Source organism: Acipenser ruthenus, chromosome 15, assembly GCF_902713425.1.
Source record: "Acipenser ruthenus chromosome 15, fAciRut3.2 maternal haplotype, whole genome shotgun sequence".
Lineage (NCBI taxonomy): Eukaryota > Metazoa > Chordata > Actinopteri > Acipenseriformes > Acipenseridae > Acipenser > Acipenser ruthenus.
The window spans coordinates 15,829,788-15,851,019 of record NC_081203.1 but is presented as its reverse complement, the minus strand read 5'-3'; the positions used below and the strand labels follow the sequence as shown (position 1 = coordinate 15,851,019).

Here is a 21,232-nt window from a genome sequence, read left to right as displayed (position 1 = left end):
TATAGATAAAAACTGTACATTTCAAATGGTTTTCGTGGTAGAAATATGTTTTAATATAACTCCCCCTGCGGCCTCAAACACCATTTGCATGAGGATTCCCCTGAGATCAATGTGGCTATAAGCAATTATACTACTTTGAACTTGAAGTAGGCTGCTACATTGTAGACCTCTAACCAAAATAAACAATGTTACAACTGTGTTGATATGAGGGAAGGGTATACGTTTGACTGTAGTTTGAACCACCCAAAAAATAAAGATTGCAAAAATGAGAATTCTGAATTTAAATAAATGTAAAATCTACTTTATTATACACTAAATTATTACTGTTTTACAGCTGTCCGATGAAGAGGTTTCCAATACAGGTGAAGATGAAACAGAGTTTAATAGGGCTTCCTGCCACTCCACCCAGTGTGAATTTGAAGTGGACTGTCAAAATGTAAGTAAAATTATATTAAGAAAAATACCAATATAATCTTTTAAATGTTATATAATCTTACCGTATATACTGTATGCTTAACATCCAATCCCATAACATGTAATGGCAATTATATGCACAACTGCATTACATTTACTTAATTTACATTTATTTAGAACTAACGACTGTATATAGTTTGCTTTGACCAATTTCACAACCAATTTGCTAACAGCCTAGGCTTACAGCTCTGTCTATCCCTTGACACATTACATTGTTAAATTATTTTGCATAAATGAATGCGAGTACTTTATGTAAGCAATTTAAAATAGTTCATGAGCACAATAACACACTGTCACAAGGCTGGCTGAGTGGTGACACGTCAGACCCGGAAGAAACAGACAGACACAGTGAGGTTGGTGAAGCTGAGCACTTGGTTGTGCTCAGCATTTAATAAACAAAATAAGCGAACACAAAAAACAGGACACGGCACTTCACGCCAAAATAAAAGGACAAACAAAACGTACTAACACACAAAACAAGTGGACAAACGTTTAAACAAGTACCGTGCTGGCACTTCCAGCACGCTGTAGCAATTGTTATTTCTAACCTCTTAATTCTTTCTCCTTTCTCTCTCCCGTTCTCCACTCACGAACACCCAAAACCGAGTGAATGAAACGTGCATCTATTTATACTGTTGTGCTGGGATTCAATTACTAATTAATTATTCACTTGAATCCCAGCACGTGAATTAATTCTGTGCAACCATGTGCTCACATACTATACTTTAAATGCACGTGCAGTGATGTGCAATCCCGTGCCTAAATACAAATATACAATTTAAATACCACGTGAAACACAGACCCGTTTATATCCCGTGTACCAATCTCTATACACCAACATTAACACACGCAACATACAACACAGAAATGCACACAAGGGCGGAGCACATTGCCACACACACATACAGAGACCACCGATGCCTTGGGTACATTATTTTAAAATGAACATGCAAGACTTAAGATGGCATTGCTTGTAGTATTCAAGTATAATATTGTAGCGTTGAGCATGCTATGGGCAATGTTCTGCGGCAGTGACAGTGGAAAATAAAAGATCAGACCAGACGGTGAGGTTAAAATGGAATAGCTCTTAACTTGAACCACACTAAATAGGGATACGTCTCCAATTCCCCATAACAGTCGTACTTGGAGTTTGAAGATTATTAATTATTTACAGTTTACTGCAGCGGCATACGATCGATTTGTGTTCGATCAATCCCAAAACCCCACGTGAAGCTGCAACTTATCTAGCGGTCTTGAAGTGCATCATATGGTGGTTTCTTAAGAGCGTAGGCAGTTTTGAAACACATGAATTATTTAGCAAAATCAAGTGTGCAGATATATTTTTTGTTTGGTGAACTATTATGTTTTTGGTTTCTATGGTGTCACAATGCATTACCCAAACATTTCACGATTCCCTCAGACCACTCGTGAACTCAAGTAGAAGTTCAGGAGCTAGTAGTTTCAATGATAGTCGGGAAACACTGACCTAAACGATGGTCTTACTACGTTGGTTTGGTAAAGTAGCTATTGAGAAAAGCGAACCCGACTCAGAACACAGAACAGAACAGAACACAAACAGCGCACTCACGTCAACACTTGCAGACTGCACAGAAACACCAGGCAAGATAACAGCGGGGAGAGAGAGACACACACAAAATACAATACAACCCTGGTGCCCACAACACTTAACACAGTACACACTGGACAAAAATTGTTTTCAAATTCCCCTGTCTAAATACACCCCCACAGTCCATCCATTCGCACCACCGCTACAGTATCTTACACTTTTGCAAATTCAGAATTAAACCATTTTTACGAATTGTATGAATTGTGATATATCCTGTTGTGTTTGTTTAAAGTTATGGATTCCAGATAATGTTTTTGATCAATGATAATACCATTTAAGACTTCCTGTAGGTTCTACTCTTCCTAACTGTATTTCCTCTCTTCTGTAGGATGAGTTTGACAATCACCCACTATATCCAGGAGCACCGCTCAGTAAAAATGAAAGTGACCTTTGCATTGAAACATCGACTGACAGATTCTGCTTTGGATAATCTTCTTGAACTTATGTCATGTCATGTTAAAGACTTTCCTAAAACAACCAAATACCATCTGTACAAAAAGTTCAATTGTGCAGACTTGTCATCTATGGTGCTGCATTTTTTTTGTAAAATATGCCAATCACATATCTGCCCTGAGAATGATAATGTAGATTCCTGTCCAGAATGTGGTGAGGGGTTTAATAAAGAATTAAACAAAAAGGCTGGTCACTTTTTCATCCAGCTCCCATTGAAAAAGCAGGGACTGCTTGAAAAAGAAGCCATTTTAGATTACATCCAGAAAAATGTCCACACTAGAAGCAGAGAGATAGGTGATGTCACATCTGGAAAACTGTACCAAAAAGTAAGGAATTCCACACAGTTTCGTCAGAATGGCATTTCTCTTCAGTAGAACAGTGATGGTGTTTCAGTATTTAAATCATCCAGAAGCAGTTTCTGGCTTATTCAGGTAATGGTGAATGAACTCCCATACAAGTTAAGAATCAACAATGTTCTGTTGTCATGTCTGTGGTTTGGCCCAGGAAAGCCCAGGATGGACAGCAACTTGAGTGTTTTTGTTAAAGAGTTAAATGATTTGCATGAAACAGGTGTACAGTAACAATTCCAGGAGAAGGTCAGAAGGTTGTTAAAATACATACTTTAATTTGTTCAGCAGATTCAGTGGCTAGACCAGCCCTTCGTAACACAACCCTGTTTAATGGCAAGTATGGTTGTGACTTTTGTCTCCATCCTGGTCAGCATGTTCACAAGGGAAGAGGATTCACTAGAGTACACCCCATTAAAGAAAAAGATCCACCTATAAGAACTTTGTTTGGTGAACTATTATGTTTTTGGTTTCTATGGTGTCACAATGCATTACCCAAACATTTCACGATTCCCTCAGACCACTCGTGAACTCAAGTAGAAGTTCAGGAGCTAGTAGTTTCAATGATAGTCCCCAAAAAGGGCGACAAAACCGAACCAGGTAACTACAGACCAATAAGCCTGACTTCTATTATATGTAAACTTATGGAAACTATAATAAGATCCAAAATGGAAAATTACCTATATGGTAACAATATCCTGGGAGACAGCCAGCATGGTTTTAGGAAAGGGAGATCATGTCTAACTAACCTACTTGACTTTTTTGAGGATGCAACATTGAAAATGGATAACTGCAAAGCATACGACATGGTTTATTTAGATTTCCAGAAAGCTTTTGACAAAGTCCCGCATAAAAGATTAATTCTGAAACTGAACGCAGTAGGGATTCAAGGAAATGCATGCACATGGATTAGGGAGTGGTTAACAGGTAGAAAACAGAAAGTACTGATTAGGAGGAGAAACCTCGAAATGGAGTGAGGTAACCAGTGGTGTACCACAGGGATCAGTATTAGGTCCTCTGCTATTCCTAATCTACATTAATGATTTAGACTCTGATATAGTAAGCAAACTCGTTAAATTTGCAGACGACACAAAAATAGGAGGAGTAGCAGACACTGTTGAAGCAGCAAAGATCATTCAAAATGATCTAGACAGCATTCAAAATTGGGCAGACACATGGCAAATGAAATTTAATAGAGAAAAGTGTAAAGTATTGCATGCGGGCAATAAAAATGTGCATTATAAATATCATATGGGAGATAGTGAAATTGAAGAAGGGAACTATGAAAAAGACCTAGGAGTTTATGTTGACTCAGAAATGTCTTCATTTAGACAATGTGGGGAAGCTATAAAAAAGGCTAACAAGATGCTTGGATATATTGTGAGAAGTGTTGAATTTAAATCAAGGGAAGTAATGTTAAAACTCTACAATGAATTAGTAAGACCTCACCTAGAATATTGTGTTCAGTTCTGGTCACCTCGTTACAAAAAGGATATTGCTGCTCTAGAAAGAGTGCAAAGAAGAGCGACCAGAATTATCCCGGGTTTAAAAGGCATGTCGTATGCAGACAGGCTAAAAGAATTGAATCTATTCAGTCTTGAAAAAAGAAGACTATGCGACGATCTGATTCAAACATTCAAAATCCTAAAAGGTATAGACAATGTCAACCCAGGGGACTTCTTTGACTTGAAAAAAGAAAAAAGGACCAGGGGTCATAAATGGAGATTAGATAAAGGGGCATTCAGAACAGAAAATAGGAGGCACTTTTTTACACAGAGAATTGTGAGGGTCTGGAACCAACTCCCCAGTAATGTTGTTGAAGCTGACACCCTGGGATCCTTCAAGAAGCTGCTTGATGAGATTCTGGGATCAATAAGCTACTAACAACCAAACGAGCAAGATGGGCTGAATGGCCTCCTCTCGTTTGTAAACTTTCTTATGTTCTTATGTTCTTAACTCATGAACAGCACAAAGCAGATGCAATTGCTGCTTCTGAAAGTGGAAACCCAGTGAATGGTATTAAAGGCTCTTCCCCGTTGTTGTTTTTACCTGTTTTGAATATGTCACGGTCTTTTGTATCTGAATACATGCACTGTGTTCTTCTTGGTGTACTAAGGGTGTTTGTGTCTTTGTGGCTAGATAGTACATATGCTTGTTCTCCTTGGTATGCAGGTAGAAAAATAAATGATAGACAGAAAGCTTTTGCAAATTGCTCCCCCAAAAGAAATAACTAGAATACCACAATCTTTAAATGACAGGAAGTATTTGAAAGTCAGTGAGTGACGCTCATTAATCTTATTTTATTCACTGCCATGCTTAACTGGGATTTTACCTTTGACATACATTCAACATTGGTTTTACTTGGTCTATTCAGTGAATAATCTTTTGACAGACTCAATGTGGCAAAGTGCCCCGCCCCTGTGTGCATTTGTGTGTTCTGTGTATGTATGTTGCGTGCGTGTGTAAATGTTGGTGTATAGATTGGTACACGGGATATAAACGGGTCTGTGTTTCACGTGTGTTTAAAGTGTATAATTATATTTAGGCACGAGGATGGCACATCACTTCACGTGCAGATAAAATGTGTATAATGTGTGGCACGGGGTTGCACGTAATGAATTCACGTGCTGGGATTCAAGTGAGTAATTAATTAGTAATTGAATCCCAGCACAACAGTATATATAGATGCACGTTTTAGTCACTGGTGGTTGGTGTTCGGTGAGTGGAGAACGGGAGAGAGAGGAGAAACTAAAAAGTGAAAGAAAGAAAGAACGTAAATATTGCTTTACTCACCGTGTTTGTTCGTCCCTGTTTGTTAGTGTGTGTTCATTTTTGTTTGTCTCTTTATTTTGGCGCAAGTGCCGTGTCCAGTGTTTTTTGTCTGTTCCAACCTTTTATTTTCTGTTCTGTTTATTAAATGCTGAACGCGATCACGCGTTCAGCCTCACCAAAACCCCATCTCTCTGTCGTTTGTGTTCCTGTTTCTGGTCTGACGCCACCCACTCCGGCCGTCTTTGTGACACGTGGTGTCAGAAGTGGGATAACAGCGCCTCCAAGTGTCAGACCAGGAGAGGGGGTTTTGTGTTAAAAAAAAAAAAAAAAAAAAAAAAAAAAAAACACCACAGGACTAGTTTCAAAAAAAAAAAAAAGTGAAAATGGAAGGCTGGAGAGACGGCTGCCGGGACCTGGAGGACCTCCTCGGGGGCCTCGAGGACCAAGGCTGGTGCATGGCCTGTGGAGTCTACGGACACACGGTGGCGATCTGCCCCTTCCAAGGTGAGGAGGAGGAGGAACCGGCCCAGGAGAGGAAGGTGGGGAGGAGGAGTGAGAAGAGAAGGGGGAAAGGAAAGCTGCAACAGCAACCACAACACCAGCCGGAGGAACAGCAGCCCGGGTGTTACTGCTGTGCTGAGCCTGGGCATTCCAGCGCCAACTGCCCCTGGTACCCCCTCGGACAGCTACCCCAACGATGCCCCATCTGCAGAGGTGAGCACTTCGTGGCCCACTGCCCTGTCCATCAGGAGAGGGAGGAGCAGGGGTCGCCTCAGTCTCCATGACCAGCAGGGGGGGGGTAGACTGCTGCTCCCACCGCCCCAACCACAACTGCAACAGCGGCCAGAGGAGCCAGAGAACCTGTTCCCCTGGTGCACCTGGTGCGGAGAGGTGGATCACCGCTGGAGGGACTGCTCCGAGGTGCCACCGAGCTGGTGCGGGCGATGTGAGGAAGGGGGACATGACTGGTCAGGATGCCCCTATGCCAGCTCGCCAGTGCCCAAGCGGAAGGAGCCTGAACGTCCTACGCCTGAGTGGGAGGAGCCCGAACGTCCTACGCCTGAGTGGGAGGAGCCCGAACGTCCTACGCCTGAGTGGGAGGAGCCCGAACGTCCTACGCCTGAGTGGGAGGAGCCCGAACGTCCTACGCCTGAGTGGGGGGAGCCCGAACGTCCACAGCCCAAGAGGGGGGAGTCGGTGCGTCCACAGCCCAAAAGGGAGGAGTCGGTGCGTCCACAGCCCAAAAGGGAGGAGTCAGTGCGTCCACAGCCCAAAAGGGAGGAGTCGGTGCGTCCACAGCCCAAAGGGAGGCAAGTCGGGGCTTCCACAGCTCTGGGACCCAAGCCACCAGCAGAGGGAAAATGCCTGCTGGTTCAGCCCCAAGAGCCGGAAGGGGAGGAGTTACAGGCCCAACCCCCTGGAAATTTTTGGGGGGGAGAGGGGCAGGAGGCTGGTGTCCCCCAGCAGCCTCTATTCATGCTGCTGAAGGCAGCACGGCACGCACCAGCCCAGCCGCCACAGCGGAGGGAGCCAGCGCCGCCAGGAGCAGAGGAGCTGCCTCTGCCTCCGCCACCTCCACCGCTTCCTCCACTAGGAGCAGAGGAGCAGGAGCTGCCTCTGCCTCCACCACCACCAGGAGCAGAGGAGCAGGAGCTGCCTCTGCCTCCGCCACCTCCACCGCTTCCTCCACTAGGAGCAGAGGAGCAGGAGCTGCCTCTGCCTCCACCACCACCAGGAGCAGAGGAGCAGGAGCTGCCTCCGCCACCTCCACCGCTTCCTCCACTAGGAGCAGAGGACCAGGAGCTGCCTCTGCCTCCACCACCACCAGGAGCAGAGGAGCAGGAGCTGCCTCTGCCTCCGCCACCTCCACCGCTTCCTCCACTAGGAGCAGAGGAGCAGGAGCTGCCTCTGCCTCCACCACTTCCAGGAGCAGAGGAGCAGGAGCTGCCTCTGCCTCCACCACTTCCAGGAGCAGAGGAGCAGGAGCTGCCTCTGCCTCCACCACCTCCAGGAGCAGAGGAGAAGGAGCTGCCTCTGCCTCCACCACCTCCAGGAGCAGAGGAGCAGGAGCTGCCTCTGCCTCCACCACCGCCAGGAGCAGAGGAGCTGGAGCTGCCTCTGCCTCCACCACCGCCAGGAGCAGAGGAGCTGGAGCTGCCTCTGCCTCCGCCACCGCCCGGAGCAGAGGAGCAGGAGCTGCCTCTGCTGCCCGTACCTCCGCAGGGAGTACGGTGGCCGGAGCCCCAGAAAGGGGAGCTGCCGGCCACGAAGAAGGGGGACGAGGTCTGGAGACCACTTTCCCCAGCAGTAGTTTCGCTGCAGGAGTTCTTGTGGCCGGAGCCCCACAGGAGGGAGCTGCCGGCTACGAAGAAGGGGGAGGTCGGGGGACCACCTGCCCCCTCAGCTTTTTCGCTGCAGGACGGGACCAGCATGCTGTCAGCCGTGCCACTACCGGCAGGGGAGCGGATAGCATTTCCAGACATGGGCCCACTGAAGCCTCCCTTCCCAGCCCGAGACTTTGGCCTGGACTGCTGGGTATTTAAGGGGGGAGGTGGCCGTTGAGGCCATGTGTGCTGCGCACAAGGGGGGGTATATGTGGCAAAGTGCCCCGCCCCTGTGTGCATTTGTGTGTTCTGTGTATGTATGTTGCGTGCGTGTGTAAATGTTGGTGTATAGATTGGTACACGGGATATAAACGGGTCTGTGTTTCACGTGTGTTTAAAGTGTATAATTATATTTAGGCACGAGGATGGCACATCACTTCACGTGCAGATAAAATGTGTATAATGTGTGGCACGGGGTTGCACGTAATGAATTCACGTGCTGGGATTCAAGTGAGTAATTAATTAGTAATTGAATCCCAGCACAACAGTATATATAGATGCACGTTTTAGTCACTGGTGGTTGGTGTTCGGTGAGTGGAGAACGGGAGAGAGAGGAGAAACTAAAAAGTGAAAGAAAGAAAGAACGTAAATATTGCTTTACTCACCGTGTTTGTTCGTCCCTGTTTGTTAGTGTGTGTTCGTTTTTGTTTGTCTCTTTATTTTGGCGCAAGTGCCGTGTCCAGTGTTTTTTGTCTGTTCCAACCTTTTATTTTCTGTTCTGTTTATTAAATGCTGAACGCGATCACGCGTTCAGCCTCACCAAAACCCCATCTCTCTGTCGTTTGTGTTCCTGTTTCTGGTCTGACGCCACCCACTCCGGCCGTCTTTGTGACACTCAATTACTAGAGAAACTCTTAGAAAAGTAAGTGTGGTTCTTAAGGAGTTTGTAAACCAAACTGAGACTCTGTACGGTAAAAGTCACTTGACCTTTAATGTCCATCTACTTCTGCATTTACCTAGAGGTGTTAGTGACTGGGGAGCTCTTTGGGCAACCGCTGCTTTCCCTTATGAAGGGTACAACAGGGTATTAAAAAGCCTTTTCTAGGGTACACAGAGCGTATCAAAACAAGTGTGTGAAATGTATACTGTGATAAAAAAAGGCAAAAAAGGTAAAAAAAAATGCTACAAGCATACAAAGTGCCAGTGAACCTGTACATATTTTCTTAAAAAAACTTATTGGATCAACAAGAATTTCTCAGGGAAGTAAATACAGTGATTGCGTCACTACTCTTGGCCTTCCACTTTGTAGAGTGCTTCAAGTTATTGAAAAAATTGCAGTGGAAAGGCTACTTGGTCATCAAGTTAAAAAATAAGTACTTGTGTATGACAGGTTTATTTACAATCATGTATTGTATCGCACTAAAAACTATAACCATGTAATGAAAATGTCTAACTTTACAGCTGAATTGCAAAATAGTCATTGTTGAACTAACCTCTTTTCTGCTAGTAAAGTGCAGAGATGGGCCATGCTCTGTTCATGGGAGAGAGATAGCTATATTGACTGTGAAGAAACTGGAAAAAATTGCAGATTTTATATACAGTAGAGAGTTTAGCATATCCTCAAACTTTCTCATTGAAATTCACAAGAATGATAAAACAGAGGCTGTGTTTTTGGACCATTTGGAAAGGAAATGTGTTAGGATGTCAATTGATAAGAGTTATATGAATTTCATGCCAAATGAAGTTGAATGGGATCAGGTGTTTCATACTTTAAAATGAGAGTTTCAACAATTCTTCACAAATTAATCAATGTTAACCATGTTTTCATCAGAATGTACAAAACAATTTTCATACTAAATTATTATTACTAAATTATTAAAGAGTAAATAGATTCAAATGCCATTTTAATGTTGTTTTTTGTTTTACTTTTTCCTAATCTTGTTATGAGGTTGGCAATCATTCATTCTTTGCTGCAATATTAAGTTTTATCATTTTTCTCCTATAGTTTTCTCCAAGTAGCTTAAAACCCTTTTAGTCATATAGAGAGTCCTATAGTACTACTATAGGGCAGCAGTGTGGAGTAGTGGTTAGGGCTCTGGACTCTTGACCGGAGGGTTGTGGGTTCAATCCCCAGTGGGGGACACTGCTGTTGTACTCTTGAGCAAGGTACTTTACCTAGATTGCTCCAGTAAAAACCCAACTGTATAAATGGGTAATTGTATGTAAAAATAATGTGATATCTGTATAATATGAAATCTTGTAACAATTGTAAGTCGCCCTGGATAAAGGCGTATGCTAAGAAATAAATAATAATAATAATAATAGGATCTAGATGGGAAGCATGCCTTGATTTAGTCTTTTCAAATAACGAAGACAGAATAACTAAAACAGAGGTCAGAGAGCCATTGGCAAACTCAGACCACAACATGGTTTCATTTGAAGTGATTTTCAAAACCCAAAAAGTAATGACAAAAGCTAAGGTTTACAATTTTTGAAAAGCAAACTATGAAGGTATGAAACAGAGACTAACAGAAGTAGATTGGAGTAAAATAGAGAAAACATCCACAGAAAAAGGGTGGCTGTGTGGCAGGATGACAGAGGTTTGAGGCTCAGAGACAGTGGAAGGGGCAAAATAATGATCTTTATTAAACAAAAAATAATCAAATAAATAGGCACAAGGGCCAACAAAAAGGTTAAAACAAAATACAGAAATGTAGGCTGGGCATTCGCCTTCACTACAGTTTCTTTTTTCAGCACAGCACAGCACAGCACAGCACAGCACAGCACAGCACAGCACAGCACAGCACAGCACAGCACAGCACAGCACAGCACAGCACAGCACAGCACAGCACAAACTCACCCCAAAAATCTTCTCCCTAACAAAGGGTTTCAGCTGTCTTTTATAGTCTGTGGCTGGAGCCCAATTAACTAATAATTAACAATAAAACACTTAAGGCTCCAGCCACATTCTCACATGCATTTTACAGGGAGGAATTTAACCCCCTCCCTGCCAATCCAAAACAAACCAAGAATCACAAAAACATAATGAAAACAGTAAAAATAACAACAATAACAAAACACAAATTTATAGGGGCGAGCTGGCACCCCATCACAGGCTGTTATTTTAAAAATGCAGTACTAGAGGCGCAAAACAATTACATCCCAAAAGTAGACAAATCTAAATCTAAAACAAAATGGCCAAAATGGTTTAATAGATCAATTTAAAAAAAAATATTCAGCTGAAAAAAGGCACTTTACAGAGTGGAGTTTAAAAGGGACCAAAAACAAAGTACACATAAAGAGTACTTGGAACTGCAAATGCAAGTCAAAAAGGAAGTTCGAAAGGCCAAGAGAGAGAGAGAGAGAGAAATGAACATTGCTAAGGGGGCTAAAACCAATTCCAAAATGTTTTTCCAATATATTAAAAGCAAGAGAACATTGAAAAGAGGAGGTTAAATGTCTAAGAGACACAAATGGCAAAATCATAGACAAAAAAATATCAAATATATTAAATGATTACTTTTCACAAGTTTTTACAAAGGAGGATACGGACAACATGCCCCACATGTTGACCTGTTCCGATCCAGTTTTAAATAACTATAGCATAACAGAGGCAGAAGTGTTAAAGGGACTAGGAGCTCTTAAAATAAACAAATCCCCTGGGCCGGATGAGATCCTCCCAATAGTACTCAAAGAAATGAAAGAAGTTATTTACAAACCGCTAACCAAGATCATGCAACAGTCTCTTGACACAGGGGTTGTACCGACAGACTGGAAAATTGCAAACGTAACACCGTTCCACAAAAAGGGAGACAAAACTGAACCAGGTAACTACAGGCCAATAAGCCTGACTTTATTATATGTAAACTTATGGAAACTATAATAAGATCCAAAACGGAAAATGACCTATATGGTAACAATATCCTGGGAGACAGTCAGCATGGTTTTAGGAAAGGGAGATTGTGTCTAACTAACCTGCTTGATTTTTTGAGGATGCAACATCGACAATGGATAATTGCAAAGCATACGACATGGTTTATTTAGATTTCCAGAAAGCTTTATAAATAAAGCAAGCATTGCTATTATAAAAAGATACCCTTTCTACTTCAACAGACGCATACTGCAGCAAAAACAAAAACGGAAGTACTTTGGAAACACACTGATGACGTCTCCCTACACGTCTCTTCTTACAGAAAGAGGTGGCAGGGCAGCTTTGTGATTAAAGGAAGAAAAAGAAAGCATTACCTCACACAAAAATACCGGAGTAAGGAGCCACTTTGCTGTAATTACACCACCATACTTTAGAAAGGGACTCAGCTGTGTAGGGTTTCATTCTGTAGTTTAGTTTTGGACTTTGTTGTGATCTGTATTTCATTTACTTGCACTTATCTGCTCCCTATTGCACTTAACCTAATCTGAAGTATTTTGTATTTCACATGCGCTCGTAGCTAACCCGGATGTAACTATCAACACTGTTCTCCGCTCTGGAGCTGCCCCGATATCAAAACTTACTGGGTTTTGTAATCGCTCTTATTAGGACTGAAATCATTGTATTTTGTATCTTTGCTCTTAATTGTACTGTAATTCTGGATATGCATTTTTTTGTATACAACTGTAAGGTCGTCCTGGGTAAGGGCGTGTGATAATAAATAAATAAATACATACATACATAAATAAATAAATAAATAAATAATAATTTAACCTTTGTTTTTATATGCGTGCGTCTCATGTGCTTCACAAAATTATAACTATATAAAATAAAATGTATTATTATTATTGTTAGTAAAAAAAAATTAAATGTTAACTCCCCTTTTTTTTGGTTAATAACTTCTGTACATTGCTCGGTGCTCTGTATTTTGAAACGGCTTGCAGAAGCAGACAGTAGCATATACAGGTGTTTAGGTGTGTTATGGTTCCTGGGCTTTTCAGTTACTGTGCCCCGCATCCAAGGAATTCTCTTGCTCGGAATATTCGGGAAGCAGATGCAATAACTTCTAGTTTAAGACTATATTTAAAACCTGACTTTCAGTCAATAGCTTTGATTAGATTATCCAATCTTTGTGTTGTTAAGCACTCAGGCGCTATGGACGTGTAAAATTGTACTGCATAGAAACACTGGCAGCTATAGCTCTGGTTACAGTAATACTTACAGGGAACTCCTACCTGTACCGACGTATCACTATCAGTATCACTTCAACTTACAGAGCCACAGAAAACACTGACGTTACACTGTACACCCAAGAACGTGTGACGCGTTTAATATCTGAACGGCACGTGTGTATACATGTATAATAGAAACGTTCTATTCCTAACAGCAGAGTTTATACGTCATCAGGTGTTGACGTTTAGTCATTTGGAACTCTGAATAACGCTCAACGTTATGTGTTTTTAATCTGTGCTTTTTTTTGGATAAGTTTAATGTTTAGATTTTAAACACCAGCCCTGTTATAAACCTGTACGAACGTTTAAAAAATGTTTTACAAATCATAAACGCGTCCATGAGTTTAAAAAACAAACTAAATCCTAAACACATTTAGAATTATAAACACAGTGATGTGTTTGAAAAGCGTGACAAATACGTGTTTTAAAGTTAAACACTCGGTCTTACTGCGTACGATATTCGACTGCAACATTATTTTTGTTTGTTTAGGCTCGATAGATATTTAAAAAATTAGGTTAACATGTATATTTACAAAATTAATAATGAATGTAAAATGGGGCTCCCGAGTGGCGCATCCAGTAAAGGCGCTCCACATAGAGTGCAGGATGCGCTCTATAGTTTGGACGTCGCGAGTTCAAGTCCAGGTTATTCCTTTGCCGACGGAGGACAGGAGCTTCCAGGGGGCAGCGCTCAATTGGCCGCGCGCCGCCCGAGGGGAGGGAGGGCTAGGTCGGCCAGGGTGTCCTCGGCTCACCGCGCACCAGCGACCCCTGTAGTCTGGCCGGGCACCTGCGGGCTTGCCTGTAAGCTGCTCGAGAGCTGCATTGTCCACCAACGTTGTAGCTCTTGGGTGGCTACGTGGTGAGTCCGCAGTGTGAAAAAAAGCGGTCGGCTGACGACACACGCTTCGGAGGACAGTGTGTGTTCGTCTTCGCCCTCCCGAGTCAGCGCAGGGGTGGTAGCGGTGAGCTGAGCCTAAAAATAATTGGCCATTTCCAAACACAGCACTGGGTACAGGCAATGCGGCAGCCAGATCCATCACAATACCTGTGCAAAGTAGCTGTGTACAAGCATTTGTGACTATCCCTCCAACACAAGGGAAGCAGAGACCGTAAAAAGGTACAGGGTCTGCTATGAAAATTAAAACAAAAGAGAAGTGTGCAGTGGTTGCGAAGGCAATCCCGGGTTCTGTTGTATTGAACATTTCAATAAATGGCACAGAGCAAGTCAATACTGGCACATGTTTTGATGTTGTTTTTATTTGATAATTACTGTTTACTGATTATTATTGTTATTAGCAGCTTTTTTGTTTTCATTGTTAAAAAAATAAATAAACGTTTTCATCTCTATATTGAATATGGGTATGTAGTACACAGCAGCATAAAGGGTTAATGAAAAACACAGTTTAAGTCATTTAGTTGTGTTTTATTCATCATATGTTAACATTTTATAGCAACTACAGGTTTGAAAACATTATTATTATTATTATTATTATTATTATTATTATTATTATTATTATTATTATTATTATTTTCAAAATCTGGTACCTGGGAAGGGGTTTAATTTTTACATCTGGAGTTGAAGTGGTTAATAATAAATGAAAATACTTACTGTTAAAAGGCTAGCAAGTTGGTTAAACTCTCCTGGTAGCATTAAGCTTGCTGTGCAGTATTGCTTGAATAGTGTACGAGTGTTTGCCTTCAATTGTTTGTATAAAATTATTGGCCTAAGTTTTATTGACAAAACCCAGAAGTGTGTGTGGGGAGGCACAGTTGTTGACATTCGTGTGAGCTGTTTTTAATAAAACTGTCAGATTGTAATCTGTCTGCATCCATCCGTTGTTGATATTAAGAGTTATTTCTTCACCACTTCCAAACCCAAATATTACACTACGAATTGTGTTTTGTTTGCTGTCACTGAAAGCAGATCAGCAGTCAGCCTTTGCTGGGAACACGTGACGTGGGTGTAAAAAAAGTCACGTGATAGAGGGATACTACAGTATAGTTTTATGTCGTAGAGATTGGCTATCCAATGTGTCACTCATTCTGGAGCTGTGTAAAGCAATTGCAAAATGATGTGGCAGGGGCGGGGCTTTATTTCAAACAGATATCGCGTGGTTTGACTGTGGTGCTGAACTGGAAGATCGCAATGTACATATTTCTATTTTTTAGTTTGTATTTTTTTTTTTAATTGTTACTCACACCTACCGTCCACTCCAATGTCTATCCCACCAAGCCCAGGCAGAGGGCGCACATCCCAGGTGGACAGTATCCGTTCTCTTATTTGTTTTTATTTATTTATTTGTTGTTTTTTTGTTGTTGTTTTTATTTATTTATGTATTTATCTTTCTCTGAAATAGATCAATATAGCAGCTATTTACATTATACAACAAAAGCAGAAATAACATCTACCGCAACTGGACACAGGACACAGAAAACAAATAAAACATCTTAACAGCCTAAAACAAAATACAGCCAAACCTGCTGTTTGAATCCGTAATATTTACAATGCGGAGTGCATCAGCATCATAACAAACGTCATCTTGCGACAAACTGTAGTGGTGTTGATTTCTCTCGCACTTGATTCATTGTCGAATCCTTGAGATGTTTCGTTTCATCTGCAATTCGTGATCGACTTGGCTCCCTGTTTTAATTTGATTAGGCTGTCTTGTAGGCGGTCCTACAGGGAGCATCTAGTTAAATTTATGCACGAAACAGGTGGAAAATCCAACAGAAAAGATGTTCCGAATGTCGGTGTTTCGAAATGACAGTTTGATGAATCACTCGCTATTTAAGAAAAAAAATGTATACACGAAATTCTCTGTAAACATTTCTAAAAAAAAATCTAAACACTGACACTGATGAACAGCGGCCTCTGCTTCCAGTTATTTTTAGTTTTTATATGCCCAGCGAAAAAAGGAAAACAACTGACTTTCTCATAAATGTGTTGTTTTTTTCAGTAAAATCAAACTGCGAACATTAAAACCAGGAAATTACATATATGTTATTTATTGATACAGCATGTTTAAAACGGAGACTATAACGTATCAAAATGTAATTTTAAATGTATTGAAAATTGTCTTTGAGAAATATATAGATTATTTTTATAATTAATGTAGGCTTTTTTTTTTGGTATGTGTGTAAATCTGTAACTTTATTATTATGTGTTTATTTAGCAGACGCCTTTATCCAAGGCGACTTACAGAGACTAGGGTGTGTGAACTCTACATCAGCTGCAGTCACTTACAGCAACGAGACTGAGCACAAGGAGGTCAAGCGACTGGGGGGGGATATGAATCGGGAACCTCCTAGTTACAGCTCTTTAACCACTGGGCCACACAGCCTCCTTTTAGAGCAGGGGTGTCAAACTCGTTTCGTTTGATCTGATACCCTGGCACTTGGCGCGGGCCGAGTGACAGTTATAAAAATACAAAGATGAACCCAAAACCTCAAAGTTATTGTGTTTAACAAAAATGATCACACATAGCATATTTACATTCCCCTAAATAGCACTGTGACAGAAATACAATGAGTTCTGGTGATAAATCTTCCTCCCGACCTGTGAGGGCGCTAAAGAACGGGAGGAGAAGTATCTGGAAGGGCTGGCCTGACAGTTCGTTTCCGGGACCGGAAAGTGGGTCAGCCTGGAAGGAAGCGAGACTCTGTTGTAAGACCGTATTGATTTGACAGGTAAACAAGGGGCAGCTGCAAGTAATAAGGCAGCTGCAACCGTTTACCTAGATATCATGCGGGATTACATATAGGGGCCAGGGTAACGCTGTTCTTTTCCTTCGTTTGGGTTAAGCCAAGGACCGAGAAGGACGGTATTGTGAAGTGCTGTATTACTCTGTAAAGAGTTGAGTGTGTGTGTGTTTTTGTTTGTTTATTGCTGTACAATAACTGTCTGTGTTTTGAAACCACCAGACAGCTAAAGCACATCCGGAGCTGTCGCCGTGGGCCAGCACAAACCGGATCACCACCTCACAACTGTCACCGAATAAAAAGTGTATTCATTCACCACCAGCACGACTGCACGCACCCGGGACGGGTGAACATGTTTTTGTTTTGTTATTCAGGACTGTAACCTGTCGTTTCATCCCCGCGCTCTACACATCGTTGTGTATTGCCGGGGCTTATTATTTACGGTCGCTAGACCAGGATTTAAAATAAATAAAAACATTTGTCACTGGATTACCGTTGTCTGCCTGTCACTCCTGCACCGCATCACCGCTACACCTGTTCCCCTTACTAACCACTTTGCCACAAGCACATATTGATTATTTTACTCACCATCACCTCTTAGAACACGTGTGCAAACATGCCTTCACATGAGCAACACAGATTTTCATGTTGCTGCGATTGCTGTCAATCGGCGATCACGTGGGTGAGACAGCTGTGCGTCAGCTGGTTTGAGTAGACGACACCAGTGATACCAGAACAAGGTTCTGTAGTGACAAGTGTCATCGTGTCTTTATCTGTGAAGAGAAAGGTGGAACAAGCGTGCCGTGTGTTTCAAGAGAAATGGGGAATTTCATATTTCTTTGAGGGCATGAATGGAAAGCCAATGTGATCAATTTGTAAGCAACATGTGTCTGTTGTGAAATAATACAACATTAAAAGACACTGTGAAGCAAACCATGGCAAGAGACATGATAAATATACAGGAATGGTACGTGAAGATAAATACTCTGAATTAGTCATTAAAAAGTAGCAATTGATGTCTACTAATGCGTGTAGCATAAGTGATGCTGCTGTTAAGGCAAGCCATGTTCACAAAATAGCTGTTTCTTCAAAACCATTTTCTGATGGAGTTTTGAAGAAATGCTGCTAAAAGCTGCTGAAATAGTGTGTCCTGAGAAGCTGCAATCTTTCTCCGTCATGAACATCAACAAATCAAAATGTTATTCTCAACTTAACTCAATACTCAAGATATCCTCAGTCCAGTCATTTGCTCCAGATGTTGATGGGATGGTTCAAGCAAAGGTTCCCGGTATCAGGAGCAGCAGCAGCAGTCACTAATGTTCTTTGCCTTTATCTTTGTGAGTGCTAAATAAAAAAAAAACTGATGAGTACTCTGCAATTTTTTTTTGTGCTGGTACGAACATAGAATGTTGATGTTTTGAATATTCATTCAAGGATGTAGATATTTGTTCAGATATTCGTTTAAAAAAAAAAAAGTTATCAAAGCCGTTATGTAACACTGTATTAAAATATCCCAGAAGTAATAAGGGCCTTACTTTACCCTTGTGGCTACAAAACAAAGAAAGCAATACAGTAGTTAAATCTTGTAAATATTTCAAGTAAAAACAAAGTAGACAACACTTAAAAAAAAAAAAATAATAATCACTGCCCTTGTTGTGTGTTCACAGTAAACAACGTGGTCATAAACAGGTTTTCATAAAGTAAAGTAATAACATTGGTTTTTAACCTGAACAAACACTTCAAATAAAATAAACGTTAAAAAGAGGGCATTGTACAATTAAAAAAAAATACTCACTGTGTTATTATTATTATTATTATTTGTTTGTTTTTTTTGCATTCCACTTAACAAAATGTAGGATTGTATCATGAAAGAAAATTAAAACGTTGATTAATATACGAGTTTTGCAAGTATGACCTGTATCATAATATTGCAGACAGAAACTGACCCCGATTGTAGCGGCAGTAAGAATCCAAGAGTACAACTTTTATCTTCCAAAATAGAAAGCTATTTTATTTATCAAATCGAGTGAACAGCAACACTTTTGCTGCTCTTAGCTGACAGTCAGTGCGCCCCAGGAGAACGCCCCCCACTGCCCCGTGCCTGACAACGGGGTACCAGCAGGACACCCCCGTCCCTCCCCCGCGTCTCCAGCAGAGGAAATCTCGCTGCCGGGGCCTCCGCGACAATGGAGATCAAATCTCACACAGAGAGCAAATCATTTGCTAGAAGGGAACACGCGGATATCACGTGACTAATACGCTGTCACCGCCCATCTTTCATTCGAGGTGTCACGCGAAATGCTTTAAGACACGTGATCAGCCCTCTCTCATTGGTTAATGCCCGTCGCTGTCACTATTTCCACAGCGTGATTTGTACCATAGTTGAGAAAACCGTTTTTTTCCCAATATTTTTTTGTTAAATATGTTATTGCAAAGTAAAATTTGAAAAACACCAAACCCGGTAGCCGATTCCAGAAAAAAAGACCACGTTTTTCATAACACTAAAAGGTAAGTGCTGAGTTATTTATTACACAAAGTGAAATGTATGTATTTGTTAATCTCCATCGATATGCATGAACATTCGTGTGTGTGTGTGTGTGTCAACAAACCCGTGAACGGGGTAGCATCTGGTGAAATACTTTTTGAGATACAGCGTGGCGATGAAAACAGCTTTTTTTGTGACGTCAGTGCCTGGTAGCGTTGCTTTCGACCGTTCATTTCACTGAATAAATAGGGAGGCATTGAATAGCTTATAGTTCAGCACACACTGGTCAGATCTGTGTTTCTGTCCGGATAAAACTGGTAATCAGTGATAATAATTAGTGTTTGTGCCTTCAGTACTGGAGAAACTAATAATAATTTGTTCATTTAGGAAATACGTTTGCTTCCCCTAACAATCGTTTTTTTGGCAGCCTAATAGAAGAATAAGTCAGCTGACTGGCCAAGCTTTATTTCTGATGAGCTCTCATTTTGGCATGCGTCACAAATCTCCCCCCATTTACGTAGTTTTAGTGCCTCATTTGTTGAGCAATGAAAGAAGGCTTTGTGCAATATGAAAACAGCGGTAGTAATATTATTTTCTTCAGTGCGGTGAAACTATCTGAATATTCTTACAAACATTGCTGCACATTAATTCGAAGCCAAAAATCGACGTCTGTGTCAAATGGCAAGTGATGTGTGAGATTAACATAAAAACCACCAACAACAAAGCGTTTATTTAAGTTACATTTGACAGTTTTCACTTGCATGCACAGCTTAAAAAAGAAAAAGTAAACCCCAGTAATGCTGTTACTTCATGAAAATGTGTCATTTGCCACTTTGTTTATTGCAAAGAAACTACAATGGCAGGGATAAAAAAGAAAGAAAAAAGCGATATCTACTTATGTACTGTTTCTGCCTGAAATACACACGTGGAAAGTGTATAATTTTATAGTTAATCCAGTGGAGCAAAGTAAAGCCTTCACAACCTATTCTGGAATAGTACAGTTTTACAGTATTTTAGGGTAAATAGTATTGTGCTGCAAGCTTTCAAGTTATCTAACGAGCTTTCGTTAGTTAACTTGAATGCTTGCAGCACAGTAATTGTCAGAACATTTTCTAGTTTTAATAAAATTAAAATGAACAACATGCTGTTTTAATAGCATTACAGTGAGATTTGTATAATTGTTTGTTTGCAAGGTGTCATTTGAATACTGGTCAGGAAATGGTATTTGCTTAATATTTTTATTATTAATGGTGCTCAAACATTTTTAACTTGTTAAGTAGTTATTTCTGATTTGTATTAGTTGATTGGTGCAAGTGCAGTGCTGCTATGTTTTGTTACTGTATGTAAAGTCTGATTGGATAGTCAGATTTTCATGACCATTTAAACAGCCCCCCACCACTACGCACATCTTGAGTGCCCTGTGGCCCCCCAAGGTTTGGAAATGTCCTTATCTGGCCCACCAGAGAATGTAATTGAGTACCACTGCTGTACATGGTTATGATCTTGTATAGCGTAGGTTCTAAAAAAAAGGGAGAAGATAATGTTTTGCCAAATAGAATAAAATACAAATGCATACTATTATATGTATGTGTGTTATATATTCCATATTTAAGCACATACATTAAACACTTTCTGCTATTTGTTTACTGTATATCGCTGCCAAAGGAAGTTTGAGATTTTTTAAATTAACAGCACGTGCTGGTCCACAAAGTTGTTCCTCAACTGCTACAGAATGTTTATCTTGAAGAGACCTTCTTCACAACACGAAGTAATTTACTGACACTATCGAGAATCTCTTATATAAAATCATTAATCATGGTAGCTATCGTCACTTGCAGAGACTTACGCAGGTAGGCCTATATATTAATTTAGCTGTAAGACATTTTCC

The 21,232-nt window shown here is 41.1% G+C and overlaps 1 protein-coding gene across 1 annotated transcript in view; it reads left to right on the top strand.

The window, feature by feature from the left end:
* The window catches only part of LOC117422092 (zinc finger protein 239-like), a 57,344-nt gene extending 52,905 nt beyond the window's left edge, over positions 1-4,439 (top strand). The window contains exons 3-4 of the mRNA XM_058987199.1: positions 335-436; positions 2,430-4,439. Coding sequence (XP_058843182.1) covers positions 335-436; positions 2,430-2,531 — 204 coding nt within the window. The 3' untranslated portion in view covers positions 2,532-4,439. The remainder of the gene's footprint in view (positions 1-334; positions 437-2,429) is intronic.
* Positions 4,440-21,232: the final 16,793 nt, after the last annotated feature.